Source organism: Xenopus laevis, chromosome 8L, assembly GCF_017654675.1.
Source record: "Xenopus laevis strain J_2021 chromosome 8L, Xenopus_laevis_v10.1, whole genome shotgun sequence".
Classification (NCBI taxonomy): domain Eukaryota; kingdom Metazoa; phylum Chordata; class Amphibia; order Anura; family Pipidae; genus Xenopus; species Xenopus laevis.
In genome coordinates this window covers 134,905,734-134,932,131 of record NC_054385.1, presented here as the reverse complement: position 1 = coordinate 134,932,131, position 26,398 = coordinate 134,905,734, and the positions used below count along the sequence as shown (strand labels likewise).

General features: G+C 44.2%; 1 protein-coding gene across 2 annotated transcripts; it reads right to left on the bottom strand.

Annotated features, from left to right (window-relative positions):
* Nucleotides 1-7: 7 nt before the first annotated feature.
* On the bottom strand, nt 8-26,009 carry LOC108699488 (RUN and SH3 domain-containing protein 1-like). 2 transcript variants are annotated; one of them, XM_018231585.2, is made up of 11 exons: nt 25,868-26,009; nt 22,298-24,126; nt 19,853-20,107; nt 3,134-3,196; nt 2,927-3,003; nt 2,671-2,848; nt 2,494-2,593; nt 2,311-2,357; nt 1,375-2,062; nt 717-848; nt 8-173 (listed from the first exon to the last, which is right to left on the bottom strand). In XM_018231585.2, the coding sequence occupies exons 2-11, from the start codon at nt 23,943-23,945 to the stop codon at nt 8-10; spliced, it is 3,354 nt and encodes a 1,117-aa protein (XP_018087074.1). In that variant the 5' UTR covers nt 23,946-24,126; nt 25,868-26,009. The 2 variants fall into 2 exon arrangements, with proteins under 2 accessions (XP_018087074.1, XP_018087075.1); XM_018231586.2 differs by lacking the exon at nt 19,853-20,107.
* Between the last annotated feature and the right edge of the window lie 389 nt (nt 26,010-26,398).

Here is a 26,398-nt window from a genome sequence, read left to right as displayed (position 1 = left end):
GTGCCAATCACATAATAAGGGAGGTGTAACACACGGGGACCAATCCCGTCTCATTCCCCCGTCGACACCGGATCCAGTCCTCGTCCACCGTATTCATCACCTGAAGCTCCTCCCCCTTCCTGAAGCTCAGCCCCTCCTCCGACCCGCACTGGTCACACAGGGCCCGAACCCACCTGCGGGACAGACAGGGAATAAAGATAAATATATAGGAAGGTCAGTGATCCCAATGTTATTAATAGGGAATAAAGATAAATATATAGGAAGGTCAGTGATCCCAATGTTATTAATAGGGAATAAAGATAAATATATAGGAAGGTCAGTGATCCCAATGTTATTAATAGGGAATAAAGATAAATATATAGGAAGGTCAGTGATCCCAATGTTATTAATAGGGAATAAAGATAAATATATAGGAAGGTCAGTGATCCCAATGTTATTAATAGGGAATAAAGATAAATATATAGGAAGGTCAGTGATCCCAATGTTATTAATAGGGAATAAAGATAAATATATAGGAAGGTCAGTGATCCCAATGTTATTAATAGGGAATAAAGATAAATCTATAGGAAGGCCGGGATTTTCTCCAGAAAAGGTGTCACCCCTACCAACAACAGACGCCAAGTGGACCAAGCACCCCCTTCTCTCCCCAGGGTGGTACGGCTCTGACTGGATCATTACCCGGGGGAGTTGGAGGGACCCACTGACGGGGGTTTTACCTCTCGGACCGGCTCTTCCTTTTCGTCTCCTCCGGCCCCGGGGCCACACTCTGGGCTCTCTCTGATGATGATGAGGGGAGTCCAATCACATCCAGGACACTCACACTGGGGGGCAGCCAAGCAGAGGGCAGTCTGGGGGCAATTGTGTAATAGAATGTTAATGGGGCAACAGGAAAGGGCGCCCTCTAGTGAGCACAAAGAGTCAGAGGGGAAGGAGCAGAAGGCGGGGTCACAGGGTCAATGCTGCAGTTAGAGGGGGAGGAGCAGAAGGCGGGGTCACAGGGTCAGTGCTGCAGTTAGAGGGGGAGGAGCAGAAGGCGGGATCACAGGGTCAGTGCTGCAGTTAGAGGGGGAGGAGCAGAAGGCGGGATCACAGGGTCAATGCTGCAGTTAGAGGGGGAGGAGCAGAAGGCAGGGTCACAGGGTCAGTGCTGCAGTTAGAGGGGGAGGAGCAGAAGGCGGGGTCACAGGGTCAATGCTGCAGTTAGAGGGGGAGGAGCAGAAGGCGGGGTCACAGGGTCAGTGCTGCAGTTAGAGGGGGAGGAGCAGAAGGCGGGGTCACAGGGTCAGTGCTGCAGTTAGAGGGGGAGGAGCAGAAGGCGGGGTCACAGGGTGGGGGTCAGGGAGTGTATTGGATATTACCCCCCTAGGGACTCACCGTGACTTTGTCTTTTGTTGGGTGGGAGAAGGTTTTGCCCCAAACAAATGCCCCAACCAACCTCCCCATTGTCCAGTTCTGGGGGCAACGTAGGGGCTGTTGTGTTGTTTCTTTTCTCTTGGATCCGCAGAACTCCATTCTCTGTCCCCCACTGAGGAATCAGCTCCAATGTGCTCTGCAGGGGGGGCACTTGGCAGGTCGCTGGGTTGCCCTGGGGTATTTATTTCAGACACTGGAGTGTTTTGCCCCTGGGGGCTTAAACCTTCAGTTTCCTCCTCTGCCACTTTCTGGGGCCCCCCCGGGTTCCCCTGTTTGTTCCAGTGGGAGGAGGAGAAATTTGCCCTTTGAGGGGGCAGGTAGAGGCGCGAGGTTTTGCGGAGTTGCCCCCACCAGCTCATTCCTGTGCCCCTAATGGGGGAGTCCTGGGGGGGGAGCCTGTGTTTGAGCCACGCCCCCAAACTGACAATATCCTGCATAGTGGAAACACCCCAAGTCTCATGGGGGGGCCCCTGGTTGAGCTGGGGGGCCTCGTGCAGGGGGAGGTGGTGATGCTCAAACAGAAGATCCACATGGAACGTGAGGGCCGACAGGGGCTGGAGGGTCACCAGTAACTCGTCCAACAGCCCCCGCTCAGTCGTTACAGCCAGCGGCAGGAATCCCGTGGGGGCAAAGAACAGACACAGGGAATCTATGGAACAGAGGGAGGAACCAATCAGTACTGCCCTCCATCAGTCCCGCCCCTGAGGGGCCCATTTATCTCACAGACCCCTCCCCAAATCCCAGCAGCCTCTGCCCCGTGATACACGGGGCCCAGAGACAATAAACTCACATAAATGATTAATCCCAAAATCTTCACTGGTTTAAATCACTTGGAAGCTGAATGGCCCCACGATGCCCCCTTAGGGCCACCCACTCACACAGGGGCCCGGGACCTACCGTATGACTGATGCACGAGGGACATCCAAAGCTCCACTTGTTTTGTGCTGGAAACAAGGAGAGACAATGAAGTTGGTCCAGAGAAGAACAAACCCCTCACCTCTCCCAATGGAACTACTGCAACCCCCCTATCCAGCATGTGATATCCTGGCCCCTCCCACCCTCCCTGCCCCTCCCACTTACTTGAGGAGGCCGAATAGGAATGCGTTGAACCTGCGCCGGGGGTCCCTGAGCTCTGACAGGCGGCTGATGTTGCACAGGAGGGTGTGGAGGGGCCCGGCACCTGGGGGAGGAGCAGAGTGATACTTATTACCCCTGTATACGGCAGCACATGAGTGATTGATACAGAGAGTCACTTACCTGCCCTGACAACAGAAGCCTCCACTAGACTCCAGGGGCTCAGCCTCCTCCTGCCCACGATGACGTCCCGGTGGAAAGGCTTGAGGCCGTCGGCCAATAGGGAGTAGAGAGACGGGCACAGGCCGCCCAGGAGGAGGTGGCCAAGCTCTGGGCTCAGACGACTGTCTCCCAACTGCGCCTGGTCAGAGAAACAACATGGCGGCTCAGCTCCCCTCGGCCACTTTCTGACTCCTCCCCCTCGTGCCCCAATTCTCACCTTCTGCACGCGGTTCCTGCTGCTGTTAAAGTGGCCAATGATCCGATCCACAGAGGAGCCAATAGCAACCAACAGACCTGATTGGGGGAGAAACACAGGAGATGAGCTCCGCCCATATATTAATATATAATGATGTGGGGCATTTGTACCATGAATAGCGCAGCTCATGAGTCACAACCACCAGTTCCACAGAGAGGAAAGTCTCACCTTTCTTGTCCCTGAGAAGTGAATCTTCAATCTCACCGGCCATCAACAGTCTCTGGGCTGCGGCTGCAACACAAATAATAATACACAAATAATAATACACAAATAATAATACACAAAAAATAATAAACAAAATACACAAATAATACACAAATAATAATAAACAAATAATAATACACAAATAATAATACACAAATAATAAACAAAATACACCAATAATACACAAATAATAATAAACAAATAATAATACACAAATAATAATACACAAATAATAATAAACAAATAATAATAAACAAATAATAATACACTAATAATAATACACAAATAATAAACAAAATACACAAATAATAATAAACAAATAATAATACACAAATAATAATAAACAAATAATAATAAACAAATAATACACAAATAATAATAAACAAATAATAATACACTAATAATAATACACAAATAAACAAATAATAATACACTAATAATAATACACAAATAATAATCAAATAATAATATACTAATAATAATACACAAATAATAATACACAAATAATAAACAAATACACAAATAATACACAGAAATCCTATAGGGACACTTTCCCTTTAATAATCCCTCAATCCTATCAAATCCTCTGGCCCCTTATTTTGCCCTGACCTGGGGGCACAGGTGCATTATGGGTTCCTGGGGGCCTGGAGTTAGTTGCTAGGCAACAGATCAGCACAAGACTCATTGTGGGGAAAAGGAGCACAGCTGGGGCACAAGGGAGGGGCTTGTGGGTCTACGTCACTGCCCCTCCCCCACGGCTAAAGCCCCACCTATTCCTGCAGGAAATTCCCTGGAATCATAGGGGATTATGGGAAGGAGACATGACAGCAGGGCTATTTCCCATAATCCCTTGTGCGCAGGCACCACAGTCACCAATAGACACAAGGGAAGCTCAGGAAGAACATTAATTGTTGTGCCCCAGGAGTGGGAGGAGCCAAGAACTCACCCGGATCCCTGAGAAGGTGTAGACGGCGGAGCCAAGACCAAGAGAGAGTAAAAAGTGCAGTTGTGAACCCAGAGCCAATCAGCAGCGTGCATGCGCCTCAACCCCACCCACTTTCTGTAATTGACTCTTGTTGTCGGATAATTGCTAGTTAGTGCCCCGCCTCCCTCTGGATCATTTCCGTGTATAATAGTGAAAATCATGTGACACTTACTGACATTTATTTTCCTGGACTGGAACATGACATTGGGCAACAATGGGTTAATCCCCTCCCATCATGCAATGGGACAGGAAATACCAAATAAAAGCCAGCTTCTGCCCCCTGCCGCCATCTTTGAATCCTGGAGTCTCCCCATGAGGGTGGGAAGCCGTGACCTCTGCCGTGTTACAGTCCAGGAAAGGAAAATGTCGGCAAATATCTTGTGATTTTCTCTATTCCTCTTCCTTCACACGACAGTGGTACCAACGGGACGTACCAAAGAACAAACACAACATAGGGAGGGAGAGTCAGGGTTTCAATAGCATTTAGTGCACAATTCAACACTCAAGTTGCCAAAGAGGAAGATTTGTCATCAACACATGAAATCTGTAATGTTAATAAAGGAAAGAAGAGCACACGGCTGCTTTACACACTTCTTCTGACCTAGCCCAGGATGCCGTCTCTCGTTCAATGGGACTAATGGGAAGACACTCTGGATACACTTCTTGATCCAACCCCATATCGTGGATTTGGACGGTTGAGCCTTGCGGGATCACTAAGAGGGAGTCTGAAGATCTTATCCCAAGGACCCTTTCCAGGTTGGTTTTCAAACATCTCACCTCGTCCAACTTAAGCCATCTTTGATCAAGGTCAGATTTAGGGTTAGGAAAGAAGGTCACTAATATGATGTCTTGAGTGGTGTGAAACACTACGTTATCCTGAAGAAAGGTAAGCTTTCCTCCCCGAATAGAAAGAGCTTGAAGTTCTCCAACTCTTCTTGCAGAAGTAATTGCCAGTAAAAAGCACATCTTTAAGTTCAACATCTTCAGTGTAATGAGTTTGAAGGGTTCTCTGGTCAGTGCCTTCAACACCAGACTTAAATCCCAAGGAGGGACTTCGGGTCTAATGACTGGTGCCAGTTTTTTTTGTCCTTTGAAAAAACTATTTAATCAAGACGTTATTAGATCATGTCACTTTAGAAAAATGCAATATCGCCATAACTTGGCCCCTGAGAGTAGAGATGCTGAGTTTCAATTCCAGCCCCTTCTGTAGGAACTTGTCACGGTCGGCACCCTAAATCCAGAACCAATGCTAAGCTCCCTGTTCTTGGCTCTTGCTTTCGCCTTTAACAGCCGCATTTCACCTCAGGAGGAGCCCTCGGCTAATTGGATGCCGCCAGGTCTTATTAAGAGAGGAGCCAAGTGAAGGGTTCTGGACAAGCAAAGGGGCACGACGGTAATGCAAAGTCTTTTGGGCAGAAGGTCGCGGTACAAGGCGTAGACAGAAAGCAAAGTCAGATCAGACCGGGTCGGGGCAGGCAGAGTACAAACGGAGTCAGTTAGGCAAGAGTCAAACCAGGAGATCAATCAGGAGGGATACGGATAAAGAAGAGACGGTTACCAGGCAGGGTCAGGATTACAGAGATCAGAATCGTCAAAACAGGCTGGGGTCACAACTGGAATCAGATAACAATCAGAATAATAGGCTCAGAAGCACCAGGAACTACAAAATATGATCCAATAACGGGCAAGGAAAAATATGTTTTGTGACTTTAAATACTTTTAAACTTCGCGCCACTGCACGCTGGTGTCATCATGAGAGCGCGCATGCGCCAATAAATAAGGAAGTAGCGCGCCGCACGCGCCTTAAGAAACTGCACTTTAAGAGGAGCGGCAGGCGTCCCTGCAGACCCCCTCCCACTAGACCACCAGGGTAAGTTATTACAGAACTCCACTACATGAACTTCCGAGATCTCAAGCGGGTCCACTCCTGCTTCCCTACACCGCTCATTGAATTTTTCCCAAGTGGTGAAATATTTTTCTAAGATGTTAGGCTTTCTAGCTGCTATCAAAGTAGAAATAGAAGCTTTTGAGGAACCTGAAGATGAAAGGTTAAACCTTTCAAGAGCCATGCCGTTAAGGCCCACTTGTCTGGATGAGGATGGATTATTATTCCCTGCGTCATCAGATCCTCCCAAAGGGGAAGTCTGAATGGGGAATCCTTGGAGAGAAGCAGGATCTGAGAGTTACAATGTGCCATTGTGATTGGATTAGTGGAAGAGTTTATATGCCGAGAACTTCCCACACCAGTCAGTTGTACTGAAGAAGCTGCTCGGATGAGTAGTGAAACGTCTTCATTGATTACTCAGCAAGTCCAGTTGTTTTTAGATTGACCTATACTAGATATCTGAGAAAATCAAGGCCACTTAGGCCACCAAGGTGCCACTAGGACTACCTGCGCACAATCTTTCTTTACTTTCCTCAGATCTCTTGTGATCAAGGGCAAAGGAGGGAATACATAGGCTCTGCAGAACTTCCACTGAATTGAAAATGCGTCCACCATCCAAGCATCCTGGACTGTTGTCCAGGAAACATATTTCGACAATTTCACATTCGTCCTTGATGCCATATGGTCGAGACAACACAACCCCATTTTGCCAGAATCATGTTGAAGGCAGATTGATGAAGTTCTCATTCCCCAGATTAGAGATTTCCAATGGGGACCATCTGCCCTGAGCTTTGAGCCCCAGCAGGTGAGACCCCCAGCCCCACTTGTGGTCATCACCACCCAATTAGGCTGACTCAAGGGCACTGGGTGTTTGAGATTTACTGCCATCTCAGGGACTGAATTGTAGTTGGTGCTCACCAAATCCGCTGATGAGGCCGGAGATGATTGTGATCCCATTTGGTCAGAAAGTCGTTCTGTAAGATTCTGACTGATAATGGGCCTGTTTCACACAGTCTATTGTAGAGATCATTTTCCCCAATATTCTCTGGCACTTCACCGCCATCTGTAGAGACCTGGTTCTGAAAATGTTCAGAGTTCTGAATGTCCAAAATTCTCCTTTGTGGGAGAGTGAGATTGAAGTCCCTGGTGTTGATAATTCCATCTGCTGAGCTGGACGTATAATACTTTTCTCCCAGTTCACCATCCATCCCAGCCTTTGAAGAAGACTGGACACCCTTAGTAGGTGACCCTCTAGAATCTCTTTTGAAGCAGCTTTGATAAGGATGTCGTCCAGATAAGCGAACAACTAGATCCCATGGAGCCTCAGACTCGCTATGATAGGAGCCAGGATTTTTGTAAACAGCCTTGGAGCCGTTGCTAGGCCAAATGGAAGAACCAAGTACTGAAAATGTTCATTCAGAATCTTGAACTGAAGGAAATTTCGATGAGATTCCTTGACTGGAATGTGCCAATATGCGTCTTTTATGTCCAACTTCACTAACCAGTCATCTGGATCTATGCATTGAGTGATGGACTTCAAGGTTTCCCTCTTGAAAGAAGGAACTTCTAACTGTTGGTTTACTCTTCTGAGGTTGAGAATAACTCTGAATTCTCTGTTCTGTTTTTGCCTGAGAAAAAGGTGAGAATAAACTTCTGAAAATCTCTGATCTCGAGGGACCTTTCATATAACTCTGTTTTCCAGTAGGTCCTGAATGATAGAACTTAGAATGAGACTTCTTTGCGGATCTTGGTTTGTCTGACGAAACAAAATGACGAGAGAGATTTTCCTGAAGATTTCATTTGTAACCTTTTATGATCTACATCTATGATTACATCTAAAATCCACTTGTCTGGCCATACTTGAGCCCACTGAACCTCGTTAAACGTCCTCCTACAGACAATGGGGCTCCCACACTTTCATGATCTAGGCTTTTCGGACTTAGCATTGGCTCTTTTGGACTGAAAGGACTGGTTTTCTGTTTTTTATTGTCACTCTAGAGAAAGACTTCCCAGCCTTGTACTGTCTGGCATCTCTATCATTTCCTCTGAGATTCCCCACAGAGTTTCTCTATGCTGTTGTGGGAGGAATGAGGATTTACCAGCCGCGATGCCTATGAAATTATTTGATCTTACTCCGGTCCGAATAAGAAATTTCCCTTGAACGGAAGGGCACATAAGTTATGTTTAGCTTGAGAGGCAGCATAACATTGTTTCAACCAAAATCCCCTTCTAGCCATCACCAAGAGGCCCATGGATTTAGCTGCTAACTTGTGAGAACTAATGTGACTAGTTTATCTCTGTGTGTGCCAGCCTTGATAGCATCTTCCAGCTACTGAATCCATATTTTATTGGCCCTTGTAACAGACGTTACGGCAATATCAGATTTACAGGCCACTCCACCTGCCACATAAACCCTTTCAAGGGCCCATCTTGCCGCCTCTCCATGGGACCCTTCATTCCCTCATCCACAGGAAGGAACATTTTCTGGCCACTCTGGTTATGGCGGCATCAACACTGGGAGGGTTTTCCCAGGACTTAACCACGTTCACTGGAAATGGAATTTGTTTTTCCAATTTTCTAGGGACCACTTGCTTCCTGTCTGGATTATCCCATTCCGACTGAATAGTAGATTTGATAATATCATGAACCGGAAGGAGATGATTCTTTTTAGAAGAAGAAGATTTAAACATTTTATTCTATTTAACGGGTATTCCCGTGGTCTTCCAGATCCAGGGTCTTTCAGCTTTAATAAGGGGTTCAGTCATGTCAGTGTTGAATGTAGATTCCCCCTCTTGCACTGAACCCTCCAGATTCCCCTGATTCCTCTGAAATGTCTGCTCTTGAATGGATAACCCCCCCAGGACTACTTTTATGGCCGGCAGAAGAAGATCTACTGATGTGACCTCGATGTATGAGCACATTATCAGTGACTTGCGACATCATGGAAGACATAGACTGATGAATCCTTTATCCAATTCATCATATTAGTGATGGAGCGTCTCTAGAAGCATCTCTAGAAGCATCACGCAGGCATTTAGCCCATAGTCTCCATAATCAGAACATGAGACAAGTCTCCTCTATCCAGGGACATCAGAAGGGGGGGATGTACGACATCTGGAACTAGTGGGGAGAGCGGCAGGAGAAAAAATGATGGCGGCTTTTATTTTGGTATTTCCTGTCCCATTGCATGGTGGGAGGGGATTAACCCATTGGTACCCACTGGCTTGTTAAGGAACAGGAAAAAGGAAACGCTCCCACAAGATCCCGGCCCAGAATTTCTCTTCCTCTATAGTCACGTGTCTTACTGTTACCAACCCTGTCGCTACTCTCCTCCTCTCATAAATATCTGTACCTCATTTATACTACTTCTATTCCATCAGTCCCTGTCCCACTGAGCTTACACTCTAATGTCCCTATGCCACTAGTGCCTCTCCCAGTGAGCTTACACTCTAATGTCCCTATTCCATTAGTCCCTGTTCCACTGAGCTTACACTCTAATGTCCCTATTCCATTAGATCCTCTCCCATTGAGTTTACACTCTAATGTCCCTATTCCATTAGATCCTCTCCCATTGAGTTTACACTCTAATGTCCCTATTCCATAGTCCCTGTTCCACTGAGCTTACACTCTAATGTCCCTATTCCATCAGTCCGTGTCCCAGTGAGCTTGCACTCTAATGTCCCTATTCCATTGGTCTGTGTCCCAGTGAGCTTACACTCTAATGTCCCTATTCCATTAGTCCGTGTCCCAGTGAGCTTGCACTCTAATGTCCCTATTCCATTGGTCTGTGTCCCAGTGAGCTTACACTCTAATGTCCCTATTCCATTAGTCCGTGTCCCAGTGAGCTTGCACTCTAATGTCCCTATTCCATTGGTCTGTGTCCCAGTGAGCTTACACTCTAATGTCGCTATTCTATTAGTCCGTGTCCCAGTGAGCTTGCACTCAAATGTTCTTTTCACATTCCATTCTTTCTTTGGCCAGTACACTCTAATGTTATTTCATTATCTGCATGGGTTGAACTATACATATCCCAACTACAGGGGAAATGATTTGGGAAGGACTCCATGTTTATTTGTCAGTCCTGTTATTTGTGGGGCGCAGGTTCAATACCAATATCAGGGACGGTCTCTCTGTGGGCCCTGCCAACACACACTGGCACCAATGGGACACACAATACAGTGACACACCTGTGATGGGATCAGGAGAGTCATGTGACCAGGTGTAGGAGGAGGAGCTAAAGGAACAGTCATTAGTACAAGGCACAGTGAGAGTCACCTGATGTCAGACTGACAGGTTTAGGAGGAGGAGCTAAAGGCAAATTCAGAAGAAACTACATTAAAATGACGCAAGAAAGACAAAATGTGGAAAATTTCTGATTAAAAGACAAATTGACAGAAATGTAGAGAGAGGTTTGTGGGAAATCTGATAAATCCGTCTCTACTTTTATTTTGTCTCAATATCAGCACTTTTGTTATTTTTGTTTATTCACTCATTAACTCCCTTTCTAAAAAACCAGCACAACTTGTCTCCACCTTTAACCCTCTCCTTTCCCCTTCTCCACCCCCTCCATGCACATCTGTCTCTGCTCAAGATATTGCTGAGCACTTCAAAAACAAAATTGACCAGAAGGGACATTACACTACTCAACCCCCCTAGACTTCCACCACCCTCCCTCCACACTCCCCAGTCTCTCCTGTGCTCCTTCACCCCTGTCACTGATGAGGAATCTCAAAGCTTCTGGCCTCTTCTCACCTTACCACCTGCCGCTTGATCCAATTCCCTCAAAACTTCTCCGCAATACCAATCCTTGTCTAATCAAAGCCTTAACTCACCTATTTAATCTTTCCCTCTCAACTGGACTGTTTCCTTCTCAACTAAAACATGCTCTTGTCACCCCCATTCTGAAAAACCCTCTCTTGATCCCTCCAATCTTGACAACCTCCGACCTATCTCTCTGCTACCTTTCATCTCTAAACTACTTGAGCGCCTAGTCTACAACCGACTAACCTCATTCCTCTCTGACAATAACCTGCTGGACCCCCTACAATCTGGTTTTAAGCCACAACACTCCACGGAAACTGCCCTGACTCGACTAACTAATGACCTTTTAACCGCTAAAGCCAACAATCATTTCTCACTACTAATACTGCTTGACCTCTCAGCCGCATTTGACACTGTAGATCACCCTCTCCTCCTCCAGTCCCTCCAGTCGCTTGGCCTTCGTGACACAGCCCTGTCCTGGTTCTCTTCTTACATCACCAATCGTTCCTTCAGTGTCTCCTACAATGGAGTATCATCTTCTCCCCTACCTCTTTCTGTTGGAGTTCCTCAAGGCTCTGTCCTGGGACCATTACTATTCTCCCTCTATACTTCCTCCCTCGGCAAATTAATTAACTCGTATGGTTTCCATTACCACCTCTATGCTGACGATACTCAGATCTATCTCTCATCTCCTGATCTCAACCCAGAACTCCTAACTCGCGTCTCCTCCTGCCTGTCCGCTATGTCTACCTGGATGTCACAACGCTACCTTAAATTAAACCTCTCTAAAACTGAAATGGTTCTCTTTCCTCCAAGAAACACCAGTAGCATCCCCGAAGTATCCATCATAGTTAACAATTCCACTATCACCCCCTCTCCCCAGGTCCGGTGCCTTGGGGTTATCCTAGATTCTGCCCTGTCATTCACTCCTCATATCCAGTCACTTATTAAATCATGTCACTTCCATCTAAGGAACATATCCAAAATACCATCATTTATCACCCAAGACGCTGCCAAAATTCGTATTCACTCTCTCATCATATCGCGTCTAGACTACTGTAACTCTCTTTTAATTGGCCTCCCCCTCCAGAGACTGTCAGCTCTCCAGTCCATAATGAACACTGCTGCGAGGCTCATACACCTCAGCAACCGCTCCTCCTCTGCCTCGCCATTCTGTCAATCCCTGCACTGGCTTCCGTTACCTTTCAGAATCAAATTCAAATTAATGACCCTGACATTCAAAGCACTTCATAACTCTGCTCCACCCTACATCTCTAAACTCATCTCTATATACTCACCCACTCGCTTACTACGCTCCTCTACTGACCTGCTCCTCAACTCTTCTCTCATTACCTCCTCACATGCTCACATTCAAGACTTTGGAAGGGCTGCACCCCTCCTCTGGAACTCTCTCCCACGGTCTGTCCCACTTTCTCCCAACCTTTCTGCTTTCAAGAAATCTCTGAAAACGCACTTCTTTCGAGAAGCCTCCCCTCACTCTGCTTAACTACCAAACACAACACCACATACAGTACCACATTTCTCACCCACTTAATTCCATCTTGCCCACTCCCACACCTTGTGTATTACTCCCTTCCCTTTAGAGTGTAAGCTCTTTTGCATAGGGCCTTCCTCACCTTTGTACCTGTATTGATTGTGATGTATGTTACTCCATATATTCTATATATGTAATTCATGTGATGTAGTTGTATAATCACATTTACTTTACAGTGCTACACAATATGTTGGCGCTATATAAATACATGTTAATAACAATAATAATAATAATTAGAATAAATATGGAGCAGAACTAGAATGAATATGGAGCAGAGGTAGAATAGTAATAATGGAACAGAACTAAAATGAAGATGGAGCAGAACTAAAATGAAGATGGAGCAGAACTAAAATGAAGATGGAGCAGAACTAGAATGAATATGGAGCAGAACTGGAATGAATATTGGACAGAACTATAATGAATGTGGAGCAGAACTATAATGAATATGGAGCAGAACTATAATGAATATGGAGCAGAACTAGAAAGAATATGGAGCAGAACTAGAATGAATATGGAGCAGAGGTAGAAAAGTAATAATGGAACATAACTAAAATGAAGATAGAGCAGAACTAAAATGAAGATGGAGCAGAACTAAAATGAAGATGGAGCAGAACTAGAATGAATATGGAGCAGAACTGGAATGAATATTGGACAGAACTAGAATGAATATGGAGCAGAACTGGAATGAATATTGGACAGAACTAGAATGAATATGGAGCAGAGGTAGAATGATTATGGAACAGAACTAGAAAGAATATGGAGCAGAACTAGAATGAATATGGAGCAGAACTAGAATGAATATGGAGCAGAACTAGAATGAATATGGAGCAGAGGTAGAATAGTAATAATGGAACAGAACTAAAATGAAGATGGAACAGAACTAAAATGAAGATGGAGCAGAACTAGAATGAATATGGAGCAGAACTGGAATGAATATTGGACAGAACTAGAATGAATATGGAACAGAACTAGAAAGAATATGGAGCAGAACTAGAATGAATATGGAGCAGAACTATAATGAATATGGAGCAGAACTAGAAAGAATATGGAGCAGAACTAGAATGAATATGGAGCAGAGGTAGAAAAGTAATAATGGAACAGAACTAAAATGAAGATGGAGCAGAACTAGAATGAATATGGAGCAGAACTGGAATGAATATTGGACAGAACTAGAATGAATATGGAGCAGAACTGGAATGAATATTGGACAGAACTAGAATGAATATGGAGCAGAACTAGAATGAATATGGAGCAGAGGTAGAATGATTATGGAACAGTACTAGAAAGAATATGGAGCAGAACTAGAATGAATATGGAGCAGAACTAGAATGAATATGGAGCAGAGGTAGAATAGTAATAATGGAACAGAACTAAAATGAAGATGGAACAGAACTAAAATGAAGATGGAGCAGAACTAGAATGAAGATGGAGCAGAACTAGAATGAATATGGAGCAGAACTGGAATGAATATTGGACAGAACTAGAATGAATATGGAACAGAACTAGAAAGAATATGGAGCAGAACTAGAATGAATATGGAGCAGAACTAGAATGAATATGGAGCAGAACTGGAATGAATATGGAGCAGAACTAGAATGAATATGGAGCAGAACTGGAATGAATATGGAGCAGAGGTAGAATGAATATGGAGCAGAACTAGAATGAATATGGAGCAGAACTAGAATGAATATGGAGCAGAACTAGAATGAATATGGAGCAGAACTAGAATGAATATGGAGCAGAGGTAGAATAGTAATAATGGAACAGAACTAAAATGAAGATGGAACAGAACTAAAATGAAGATGGAGCAGAACTAAAATGAAGATGGAGCAGAACTAGAATGAATATGGAGCAGAACTGGAATGAATATTGGACAGAACTATAATGAATGTGGAGCAGAACTATAATGAATATGGAGCAGAACTATAATGAATATGGAGCAGAACTAGAAAGAATATGGAGCAGAACTAGAATGAATATGGAGCAGAGGTAGAAAAGTAATAATGGAACAGAACTAAAATGAAGATAGAGCAGAACTAAAATGAAGATGGAGCAGAACTAAAATGAAGATGGAGCAGAACTAGAATGAATATGGAGCAGAACTGGAATGAATATTGGACAGAACTAGAATGAATATGGAGCAGAACTGGAATGAATATTGGACAGAACTAGAATGAATATGGAGCAGAACTAGAATGAATATGGAGCAGAGGTAGAATAGTAATAATGGAACAGAACTAAAATGAAGATAGAGCAGAACTAAAATGAAGATGGAGCAGAACTAAAATGAAGATGGAGCAGAACTAGAATGAATATGGAGCAGAACTGGAATGAATATTGGACAGAACTAGAATGAATATGGAGCAGAACTGGAATGAATATTGGACAGAACTAGAATGAATATGGAGCAGAGGTAGAATGATTATGGAACAGAACTAGAAAGAATATGGAGCAGAACTAGAATGAATATGGAGCAGAACTAGAATGAAGATGGAGCAGAACTAGAATGAATATGGAGCAGAGGTAGAATAGTAATAATGGAACAGAACTAAAATGAAGATGGAACAGAACTAAAATGAAGATGGAGCAGAACTAGAATGAATATGGAGCAGAACTGGAATGAATATTGGACAGAACTAGAATGAATATGGAACAGAACTAGAAAGAATATGGAGCAGAACTAGAATGAATATGGAGCAGAACTATAATGAATATGGAGCAGAACTAGAAAGAATATGGAGCAGAACTAGAATGAATATGGAGCAGAGGTAGAAAAGTAATAATGGAACAGAACTAAAATGAAGATGGAGCAGAACTAGAATGAATATGGAGCAGAACTGGAATGAATATTGGACAGAACTAGAATGAATATGGAGCAGAACTGGAATGAATATTGGACAGAACTAGAATGAATATGGAGCAGAACTAGAATGAATATGGAGCAGAGGTAGAATGATTATGGAACAGTACTAGAAAGAATATGGAGCAGAACTAGAATGAATATGGAGCAGAACTAGAATGAATATGGAGCAGAGGTAGAATAGTAATAATGGAACAGAACTAAAATGAAGATGGAACAGAACTAAAATGAAGATGGAGCAGAACTAGAATGAAGATGGAGCAGAACTAGAATGAATATGGAGCAGAACTGGAATGAATATTGGACAGAACTAGAATGAATATGGAACAGAACTAGAAAGAATATGGAGCAGAACTAGAATGAATATGGAGCAGAACTAGAATGAATATGGAGCAGAACTGGAATGAATATGGAGCAGAACTAGAATGAATATGGAGCAGAACTGGAATGAATATGGAGCAGAGGTAGAATGAATATGGAGCAGAACTAGAATGAATATGGAGCAGAACTAGAATGAATATGGAGCAGAACTAGAATGAATATGGAGCAGAACTAGAATGAATATGGAGCAGAGGTAGAATAGTAATAATGGAACAGAACTAAAATGAAGATGGAACAGAACTAAAATGAAGATGGAGCAGAACTAAAATGAAGATGGAGCAGAACTAGAATGAATATGGAGCAGAACTGGAATGAATATTGGACAGAACTATAATGAATGTGGAGCAGAACTATAATGAATATGGAGCAGAACTATAATGAATATGGAGCAGAACTAGAAAGAATATGGAGCAGAACTAGAATGAATATGGAGCAGAGGTAGAAAAGTAATAATGGAACAGAACTAAAATGAAGATAGAGCAGAACTAAAATGAAGATGGAGCAGAACTAAAATGAAGATGGAGCAGAACTAGAATGAATATGGAGCAGAACTGGAATGAATATTGGACAGAACTAGAATGAATATGGAGCAGAACTGGAATGAATATTGGACAGAACTAGAATGAATATGGAGCAGAACTAGAATGAATATGGAGCAGAGGTAGAATAGTAATAATGGAACAGAACTAAAATGAAGATGGAACAGAACTAAAATGAAGATGGAGCAGAACTAGAATGAATATGGAGCAGAACTGGAATGAATATTGGACAGAACTAGAATGAATATGGAACAGAACTAGAAAGAATATGGAGCAGAACTAGAATGAATATGGAGCAGAACTATAATGAATATGGAGCAGAACTAGAAAGAATATGGAGCAGAACTAGAATGAATATGGAGCAGAGGTAGAAAAGTAATAATGGAACAGAACTAAAATGAAGATGGAACAGAACTAAAATGAAGATGGAGCAGAACTAAAATGAAGATGGAGCAGAACTAGAATGAATATGGAGCAGAACTGGAATGAATATTGGACAGAACTAGAATGAATATGGAGCAGAACTGGAATGAATATTGGACAGAACTAGAATGAATATGGAGCAGAACTAGAATGAATATGGAGCAGAGGTAGAATGATTATGGAACAGTACTAGAAAGAATATGGAGCAGAACTAGAATGAATATGGAGCAGAACTAGAATGAATATGGAGCAGAGGTAGAATAGTAATAATGGAACAGAACTAAAATGAAGATGGAACAGAACTAAAATGAAGATGGAGCAGAACTAGAATGAAGATGGAGCAGAACTAGAATGAATATGGAGCAGAACTGGAATGAATATTGGACAGAACTAGAATGAATATGGAGCAGAACTAGAATGAATATGGAGCAGAGGTAGAATGATTATGGAACAGTACTAGAAAGAATATGGAGCAGAACTAGAATGAATATGGAGCAGAACTAGAATGAATATGGAGCAGAGGTAGAATAGTAATAATGGAACAGAACTAAAATGAAGATGGAACAGAACTAAAATGAAGATGGAGCAGAACTAGAATGAAGATGGAGCAGAACTAGAATGAATATGGAGCAGAACTGGAATGAATATTGGACAGAACTAGAATGAATATGGAACAGAACTAGAAAGAATATGGAGCAGAACTAGAATGAATATGGAGCAGAACTAGAATGAATATGGAGCAGAACTGGAATGAATATGGAGCAGAGGTAGAATGAATATGGAGCAGAACTAGAATGAATATGGAGCAGAACTAGAATGAATATGGAGCAGAACTAGAATGAATATGGAGCAGAACTAGAATGAATATGGAGCAGAGGTAGAATAGTAATAATGGAACAGAACTAAAATGAAGATGGAACAGAACTAAAATGAAGATGGAGCAGAACTAGAATGAAGATGGAGCAGAACTAGAATGAATATGGAGCAGAACTGGAATGAATATTGGACAGAACTATAATGAATGTGGAGCAGAACTATAATGAATATGGAGCAGAACTATAATGAATATGGAGCAGAACTAGAAAGAATATGGAGCAGAACTAGAAAGAATATGGAGCAGAACTAGAATGAATATGGAGCAGAACTAGAATGAATATGGAGCAGAGGTAGAATAGTAATAATGGAACAGAACTAAAATGAAGATGGAACAGAACTAAAATGAAGATGGAGCAGAACTAAAATGAAGATGGAGCAGAACTAGAATGAAGATGGAGCAGAACTGGAATGAATATTGGACAGAACTAGAATGAATATGGAGCAGAACTGGAATGAATATTGGACAGAACTAGAATGACTATGGAGCAGAACTAGAATGAATATGGAGCAGAACTAGAATGAATATGGAGCAGAACTAGAATGAATATGGAGCAGAACTAGAATGAATATGGAGCAGAGGTAGAATAGTAATAATGGAACAGAACTAAAATGAAGATGGAGCAGAACTAAAATGAAGATGGAGCAGAACTAGAATGAATATAGAGCAGAACTGGAATGAATATTGGACAGAACTAGAATGAATGTGGAGCAGAACTAAAATGAAGATGGAGCAGAACTAAAATGAAGATGGAGCAGAACCAGAATGAATATGGAGCAGAACTGGAATGAATATTGGACAGAACTAGAATGAATATGGAGCAGAACTAGAATGAATATGGAGCAGAGGTAGAATGATTATGGAACAGAACTAGAAAGAATATGGAGCAGAACTAGAATGAATATGGAGCAGAGGTAGAATGATTATGGAACAGAACTAGAATGAATATGGAGCAGAACTAGAATGAATATGGAGCAGAGGTAGAATGATTATGGAACAGAACTAGAAAGAATATGGAGCAGAACTAGAATGAATGTGGAGCAGAACTAGAATGAATATGGAGCAGAGGTAGAATAGTAATAATGGAACAGAACTAAAATGAAGATGGAACAGAACTAAAATGAAGATGGAGCAGAACTAAAATGAAGATGGAGCAGAACTAGAATGAATATGGAGCAGAACTGGAATGAATATTGGACAGAACTAGAATGACTATGGAGCAGAACTAGAATGAATATGGAGCAGAACTAGAATGAATATGGAGCAGAGGTAGAATAGTAATAATGGAACAGAACTAAAATGAAGATGGAACAGAACTAAAATGAAGATGGAACAGAACTAAAATGAAGATGGAGCAGAACTAAAATGAAGATGGAGCAGAACTAGAATGAATATGGAGCAGAACTGGAATGAATATTGGACAGAACTAGAATGAATATGGAGCAGAACTAGAATGAATATGGAGCAGAACTAGAATGAATATGGAGCAGAACTAGAATGAATATGGAGCAGAGGTAGAATAGTAATAATGGAACAGAACTAAAATGAAGATGGAGCAGAACTAAAATGAAGATGGAACAGAACTAGAATGAATATGGAACAGAACTAGAAAGAATATGGAGCAGAACTGGAATGAATATTGGACAGAACTAGAATGAATATGGAGCAGAGGTAGAATAGTAATAATGGAACAGAACTAAAATGAAGATGGAACAGAACTAAAATGAAGATGGAGCAGAACTAAAATGAAGATGGAGCAGAACTAGAATGAATATGGAGCAGAACTGGAATGAATATTGGACAGAACTAGAATGAATATGGAGCAGAGGTAGAATGAATATGGAGCAGAACTAGAATGAATATGGAGCAGAGGTAGAATAGTAATAATGGAACAGAACTAAAATGATGATGGAACAGAACTAAAATGAATATGGAGCAGGACTAGAATAATGATGGAGCAGAACTGGACTGAAGATGAAGCAGAGCTGTAGGAGCAGAACTATTTCCTTCCATAGGATCAGGTTAATGAGAACATAAGGTTTGGCTGAACTACATGAGTGAGAGATACCCCCCCCCCCCCCCTGTGCTGCATGGCTTATTATTTATTAATGTGAGGCTGCTGCAGACTGTAGTGGTTCCTATAGGGTTGCATGGAGGATCTGAAGTAAGTATGAAGTTATTACTGAGACTTTGTGTTTGGGTTAATGTTGCAGTTATATTATATATATATAGTATTTAGTCATATTCTATACGTGTTGCACAGAAGCCGCTACAGTCTGCAGCATGTCACATAACTATTTAATGACCTGGGCACGTCGGCAGATGTGGGGGTTCAGCTTTATATAAAGCCCCCCAAACACCCCTCACCTGCTCCCTGTACCCCCTCCTTCCACAGCAGCCAATCAGAACAAAGCCCTAACCTGGTGAGTCCTGCTGGGGGGCTGCTTCCTCTGTGGTCGGTCTGGGGCGGGTCCTGCTCCTGGGAAACAGCGGTGACAGCAGAACAGCGAACTCAAGGGGGTCCAACATGGGCAGCAGCCCCCGATGTGGGGGGGAAAAGGCACCCAGTGGGGAGAGGCGGGTGGGGAGCATTTGCATAGACAAGCCGGGGGGGTGAGGTGCTGGGGCATCGCCTGAGACTGGGGCAAGAACAGGAGCAGAGAATTGTGGGGGCCCTGTACCATCAATCAGCAGATGCCCATCAGGGGGTGTAAGCAGCACGGGGGGGGGGCAGAGCCAGGCGAGGAATGGACATGTGACACAGGGGGGGCGATGAGTCCCAAATGTAATGGCACCCACAGCAACATGGAACCAATGGGTGGGACACAGAATGGGGAGCCCAGAGGCAATATGGGGGGGGAGGAAAGGAGGGGGGTCAATGGGAGGAGCAATCAGTGGGGGGAGGAAAGCAGGGGGGTCAGTGGGAGGAGCAGACAGTGGGGGGGAAATGGGGGAGGAGAGGAGGGGGTCAGTGGGAGGAGCAAACAGTGGGGGGGGAAATGGGGGGTGGAGAGAAAGGGGGTCAGTGGGAGGAGCAGACAGTGGGGGGATGGGGGAGGAGAGAAGGGGGGTCAGTGGGAGGACAAACAGTGGGGGGATGGGGGTCAGTGGGAGGAGCAGACAGTGGGGGGGATGGGGGTCAGTGGGAGGAGCAGACAGTGGGCGGGAAATGGGGGGGAGGAGAGAAGGGGGGTCAGTGGGAGGAGCAAACAGTGGGGGATGGGGGTCAATGGGAGGAGCAAACAGGGGGGGATGGGGGTCAGTGGGAGGAGCAGACAGTGGGGGAGAGAGATGAAACCATTAGTCTTTCACAGAACAAACAATGAAGATGAACATACCCCCCCCCATTTATTTATCAGAAAGTCTGGGGAGGGAAGAGGTACCGGCTAATTCCTTCATTCCCATTGGCTCAAACAAACCCACAATTCCAGGTAACCAACTAAATACCCGCCCCTCCCTCAGCAGCACTAGAGGAACCCACTGTCTGCATTATCCTAGTTACCTACAGACTAGACAAGTCACAGACTAGGGGTGAGATCAGGGTGCTAGTTAGAGATTAGGGGTGAGATTGGGGTGCTATTTAGAGACGGAGTGAGATCAGGGTGCTAGTTAGAGACTAGGGGTAAATTTATCAAAGAGTGAAGTTCCGCCACTAGAGTGAAATTCCGCAGCTCTCCATTCATTTCTATGGGATTTTGAAAGGCGTATTTATCAATGGGTGAAAGTGAAAGTTCCCCCTTTGATAAATACGCCTATAAAAACCCCATAGAAATGAATGGGAAGTGGCGGAATTTCACTCTAGTGGCGGAACTGCACTATTAACTTCACTCTTTGATAAATATACCCCCTAGTGTGATAGGGTGTTAGTTAGAGACTAGGGGTGATAGGGTGCTAGTTAGAGACTAGGGGTGGGATTGGGGTACTAGTTAGAGACGGAGTAAGATCAGGGTGCTAGTTAGAGACTAGGAGTGATAGGGTGCTAGTTAGAGACTAGGGGTGGGACTGGGGTACTAGTTAGAGACGGAGTAAGATCAGGGTGCTAGTTAGAGACTAGGAGTGATAGGGTGCTAGTTAGAGACTCGGTGGGATTGGGGTGCTAGTTATGGACTAGAGGTGAGATCAGGGTGCTAGTTAGAGATTAGGAGTGAGATTGGGGTGCTAGTTAGAGACTAGGGTGAGATCAGGTTTGGAACTAGTTCAAGCTCATCTACCATGTAACTATGTAAAAGTAATGGTTACAGACTAGAGAGGAGCTCTAGTCAGAGACTAGGGGTTATGGGGTGCTAGTTAGAGACTAGGGGTGGGATTGGGGTACTAGTTAGAGATGGAGTGAGATCAGGGTGCTAGTTAGAGACTAGGAGTGAGATCAGGGTGCTAGTTAGAGACTACGGGTGGGATTGGGGTGCTAGTTACAGACTAGGGGTGAGATCAGGGTGCTAGTTAGAGATTAGGAGTGCGATTGGGGTGCTAGTTAGAGATTAGGAGTGTGATTGGGGTGCTAGTTAGAGACTAGGGTGAGATCAGGTTTGGGACTAGTTCAAGCTCATCTACCATGTAACTATGTAAAAGTAATGGTAACAGACTAGAGAGGAGCTCAGGGTGCAGTGAGATTAGGGTGGTGGTTAGAGACCCTCGAATGCTACATACTTTGGCCAGGGTACATGTATATTACAAATATATTAGGTTTGGAAATACTTTTACTATTAACTTTTAGTCTCCCCAGCCATTAGGGAGTCTCATTTGGAGAACTGAAGGCCTAACATATTTGGGGTTGTCCTTACATGTATGTACAGATCTCAAGCCACATCTTCCCACAGAGCTTAGACATTCCCCAGCCACTCAGTAGAGAAGTTTGAATCCATTACCTTCTCTGCCTCTCTTGTCTCCTCCATCTGCCATCCCTCGCCTCCAGTCCTTGGTTATGGTTGGCATGGTCCATGTGACTGGCTGCTGTTTCTCTGATCTGTTCCTCTGGAAGGTGCAGTGCAATAATGTTCCCCCCAGGATGGAATCTGCCAAGGGACTTGCAGTGTGTGCTCCTTGTAGGGTCTTATTTATACTATTGTCCATGCCTGTGTATAAGTGTTGAGGTCCCAGGTTTTTAGAGGACAAGCTATAATTGTCTCCCTTTGCCATTGTTTGTGAGTGCTGCTTTAACTGACCAGCAGGTGGGTCATGGAGGACCTTGTCTTCTTTAGAAGGCTCCTGGATCTCACTGTGTTCCTCAGAGTGGCACTTCAGTCCTGGGTCACTGCCAACTGGCATCTGAGGACCCTTGTCTCCTGCTGTGTTTTGAGGCCACCACTGTCCCGCAATAGGCTGTAGGGGCTCCTTCTGTCCATCAGGCTGACATTTGGCTGGGTGGCTGCTCTGCTTGACAAGGGCATTGCGATAACGCAGCTCTTTGAATGTGATGGTCTCCTTACCTGCTGGAAGGGTCTGGATGTTGGACCCTACATTTAACTGGAAGAAGTCTGAGCATGTCAGTTCATTGATTGGGGGGTGTTCTGTGTCTGGGGAGAACATGATTAGCCAGTCACTCTTGTCTTTCTTTCCTTGTAGGGCTGGGGGGACCCCTCCACTTCTTCTCCTTTTCTGAGCTAATTCATGGAATGAGGTGATGTTCTTCTTAGGGCTTTGGAATGATCCTGGCATGGACACACTGGTAATATAGTCATCAGCTTCCCGGTAAGATTGGCTACGGGCTGCTGACTCTTCACTCAACTCTGTAGCTGAAGGGCCAGTGTCCTTCTCTGTACCCCTCAGTTCCTCCACCCTATTATCTATGTCCCCTTTATCTGTGGCTCTGTCAGGGGGGTTGAAATTCAGAGTGTGGCAGTCTGGCACTGCATTACAGTTGGCATCCAAAGTAGAACCAGAACCCCAGACTTTGGATATGGCCTCTATATTGAGGTGTTTGGGTATCTCTGGTGTAATGACCATTAGATTATTATACTGGTTCTTCTCATTGTTCAGGCACAGAGAATGGTCCTGAGATGAGAGGCCCATGGAAGAATTGAGTTCTCCAGTGGAAGAATCTAGCGGGATAATCTCTGGTTGGTGGTCAGGAGACTCGCACCCACCCTCTAGGAATTCCCGGAAGTACATGGAGACAGGAGAGTCATCCAGAGTGAAATCTGAAGAGCTGCTGCTGTTGGAGGATGGGGAGAATGGGCTGAGTGGAGGATCCGATGGAGACAAGAGCTCATCATCGCTGGTCATTGGATCCATGTTGTCTTGAGGGCTGTAATTGCAGGTTTTGCCCTGCCCAGGGTGTTGGTCACAACATTGGCACGGAACAGAAGGGTCATTCGAATTGGCATCCACCTCATTGGGTACTGAACCCTCCTTAATGCAGTGGTAACAGCTAGTGAGCTCTTCCTCCTTCCCTGGGCCCTTGGTGAATGGACCCTCCACTAGCTCGGGCCGCAGGGACAGGTGCACCCCGAGGGACACATGCTGTAAGTGAACATAGTTGAGGTTGCCCAAAAGACCTTTTCTAGGCGCCAACATGGTGTCAGTCGTCAGTTACAGCCCCGTGAGAAATCCAGTGGTGTGGCCAAAAGTTGCACAGACAAGACTTTGCTCACCGTTTTATAGTGTGAGGGACCCTCTACATCAGAGCCATCACTTGTTCATGGACTGGTGCAGTGGACTTGTGTGGTGCCAACCTTCTGCTCCACTGACGCGAGACCTGCAGAAAAAGACAATCAGTCCCATTGAGGAGACCCGAATATGTATGGGGACCCCCCCCCCCAAACAGAACACTGTGTGCCATTATTCTGAAGCATTCACTGCTGTACCCCTAAAGTCCACATCTCCTCACCCCAACCTTCATCCTGTCACCCAAAAATCATCCTGTGTCCCTCATGTTGTACCCTGGAAACTCTACGAATTGCTACTGAACTGCACCTCATACCTGTACCCTAGAAAATGGGCACCCCCAAACCCCCCACCCACCCTGCTGGCCATTTGATGTGGGCAGCACCTATAGCAGTGCCTCATCCTCCAATAAAAGACTAATCCCCACTGGCTACAGCCACAATCAAAAGGGAAAGGAAACACAACCTTCTTGATTTCTTTCTCAATTCCACAAAATAGTTAACTCCGCAAGGGTGTGATTCATTGTGAGCTTGAAAACAGACACACAGCCTTCTTGTTTGTGTTAAGACTATCACACACATATTGTGTACTAATTCCAGTTCATTCTAGAACAAGAACAGCTGTTTCTTACAGACCGAGCATGTGAACTGCTGGTTCTGGCACCTGCACTTGGGCACAGAAGAAGCACAAGTCACTTCCCTTGATAGCTCTGATGATTAAACCATTGAATTTCAAATACAGGGTCAATTGGAATTTGTAAATAATAGGTGTGTCATCAGTGTAAGCGCAAACAAGAGGGTAGTAAGGGGTTAAAAGAGAAATAAACAGAGAACTGACAATAAAGGTTTAATATTGGTACATTCAGGAAATAGGCAGTAAGGGGTCAATATTGCTATATAAACAGGGTACAGACATGAAGGGGTTAAAATGAGTAAACAGTGCAAAGTGTACAGACAGGAATGGGTTAACACTGGTACATACATGGTACAAGCAGTAAAAGGTTAATACTTGAACATACAGGCTACACACAGGAAGGGGTTTACATACAAGGCACAGGCAGTAAGGGAGTAATACTAGTAAATACAGGTTAAACACAGGAAAGGGTTAACACTGGTACATACAGACTACAGACAAGAAGCAGTTAATAGTTGAACATACAGGTTAAACACAGGAATGGGTTAACACTGGTACAAACAGGCTACAGACAAGAAGGGGTTAATACTACTACATACAGGTTAAACACAGGAATGGGTTAACACTGGTACAAACAGGCTACACACAAGAAGGGGTTAATACTAGTAAATACAGGTTAAACACAGGAAAGGGTTAACACTGGTACATACCGGCTACAGACAAGAAGGGGTTAATACTAGTAGATACAGGTTAAACACAGGAAAGGGTTAACACTGGTACATACAGGCTACAGACCAGAAGGGGTTAATACTAGTAGATACAGGTTAAACACAGGAATGGGTTAACACTGATACACACAGGCTACAGTCAAGATGGGGTTAATACTAGTACATACAGGTTAAACACAGGAATGGGTTAACATGCCACTTAAATGTAGGAAAAGGGTTAATATTGACACATACAAGCTACAGTCAGGAAGAGGTTAAAAGCCCCCCCCCCATTCAGGACACATCAAGTCTTTATATTGGCAGGGCCCCCATGACTCCCCCATGTCCTTTGCTAATTATAGAGAAACAGCCCCCACACATCCCTCTCTGATCTCTCCAAAATAAACAGCTCCCTGCCCCCCAAATCCTTCTCCTTTACCCACCGAATCCACTGCCCCTCCATCCCAAACCCTCCTGCCCCCCTTCTCTCACCTCCCTCCCCGGAGCAGAATATTCACTGGGAATAGAGGAGCCGCTGCATCAGGTCTGAGCCAATGTCTCACCGGCACCAGCATCCCACCCCCAACATTCAGGGAGGGGCCACTGCTGTATCACTGGGGGCGGGGACACAGGCTCAAAAGCCAATAGGGACAGGCTCAGTACCAGTGCGTCTCACAGGAAGGGACAACAAGCCAGGGCCATATTTATTTATCCAACGCTAATACATAATAAATACAGGACCAATTCCATGTATAATACCCCAGAACACACAGCAGATAAATACAGTGCCAATTCCATGTATAATACCCCAGAACACACAGCAGATAAATACAGTGCCAATTCCCATGTATAATACCCCAGAACACACAGCAGATAAATACAGGGCCAATTCCATGTATAATACCCAGACACACAGCAGATAAATACAGGGCCAATTCCATGTATAATACCCAGAACACACAGCAGATAAATACAGGGCCAATTCCATGTATAATACCCCAGAAACACACAGCAGATAAATAC

Coding starts and splice junctions, on each gene's coding strand:
- LOC108699488 (XM_018231585.2), bottom strand. CDS start 23,945: ATGTTGGCGCCTAGAAAAGGTCTTTTGGGCAACCTCAACTATGTTCAC. Junction 20,108..22,297: donor AGACAAGAGAGGCAGAGAAG/GTAATGGATTCA, acceptor TTGATGGTACAG/GGCCCCCACAATTCTCTGCT. Junction 849..1,374: donor CAACAAAAGACAAAGTCACG/GTGAGTCCCTAG, acceptor AATTGCCCCCAG/ACTGCCCTCTGCTTGGCTGC.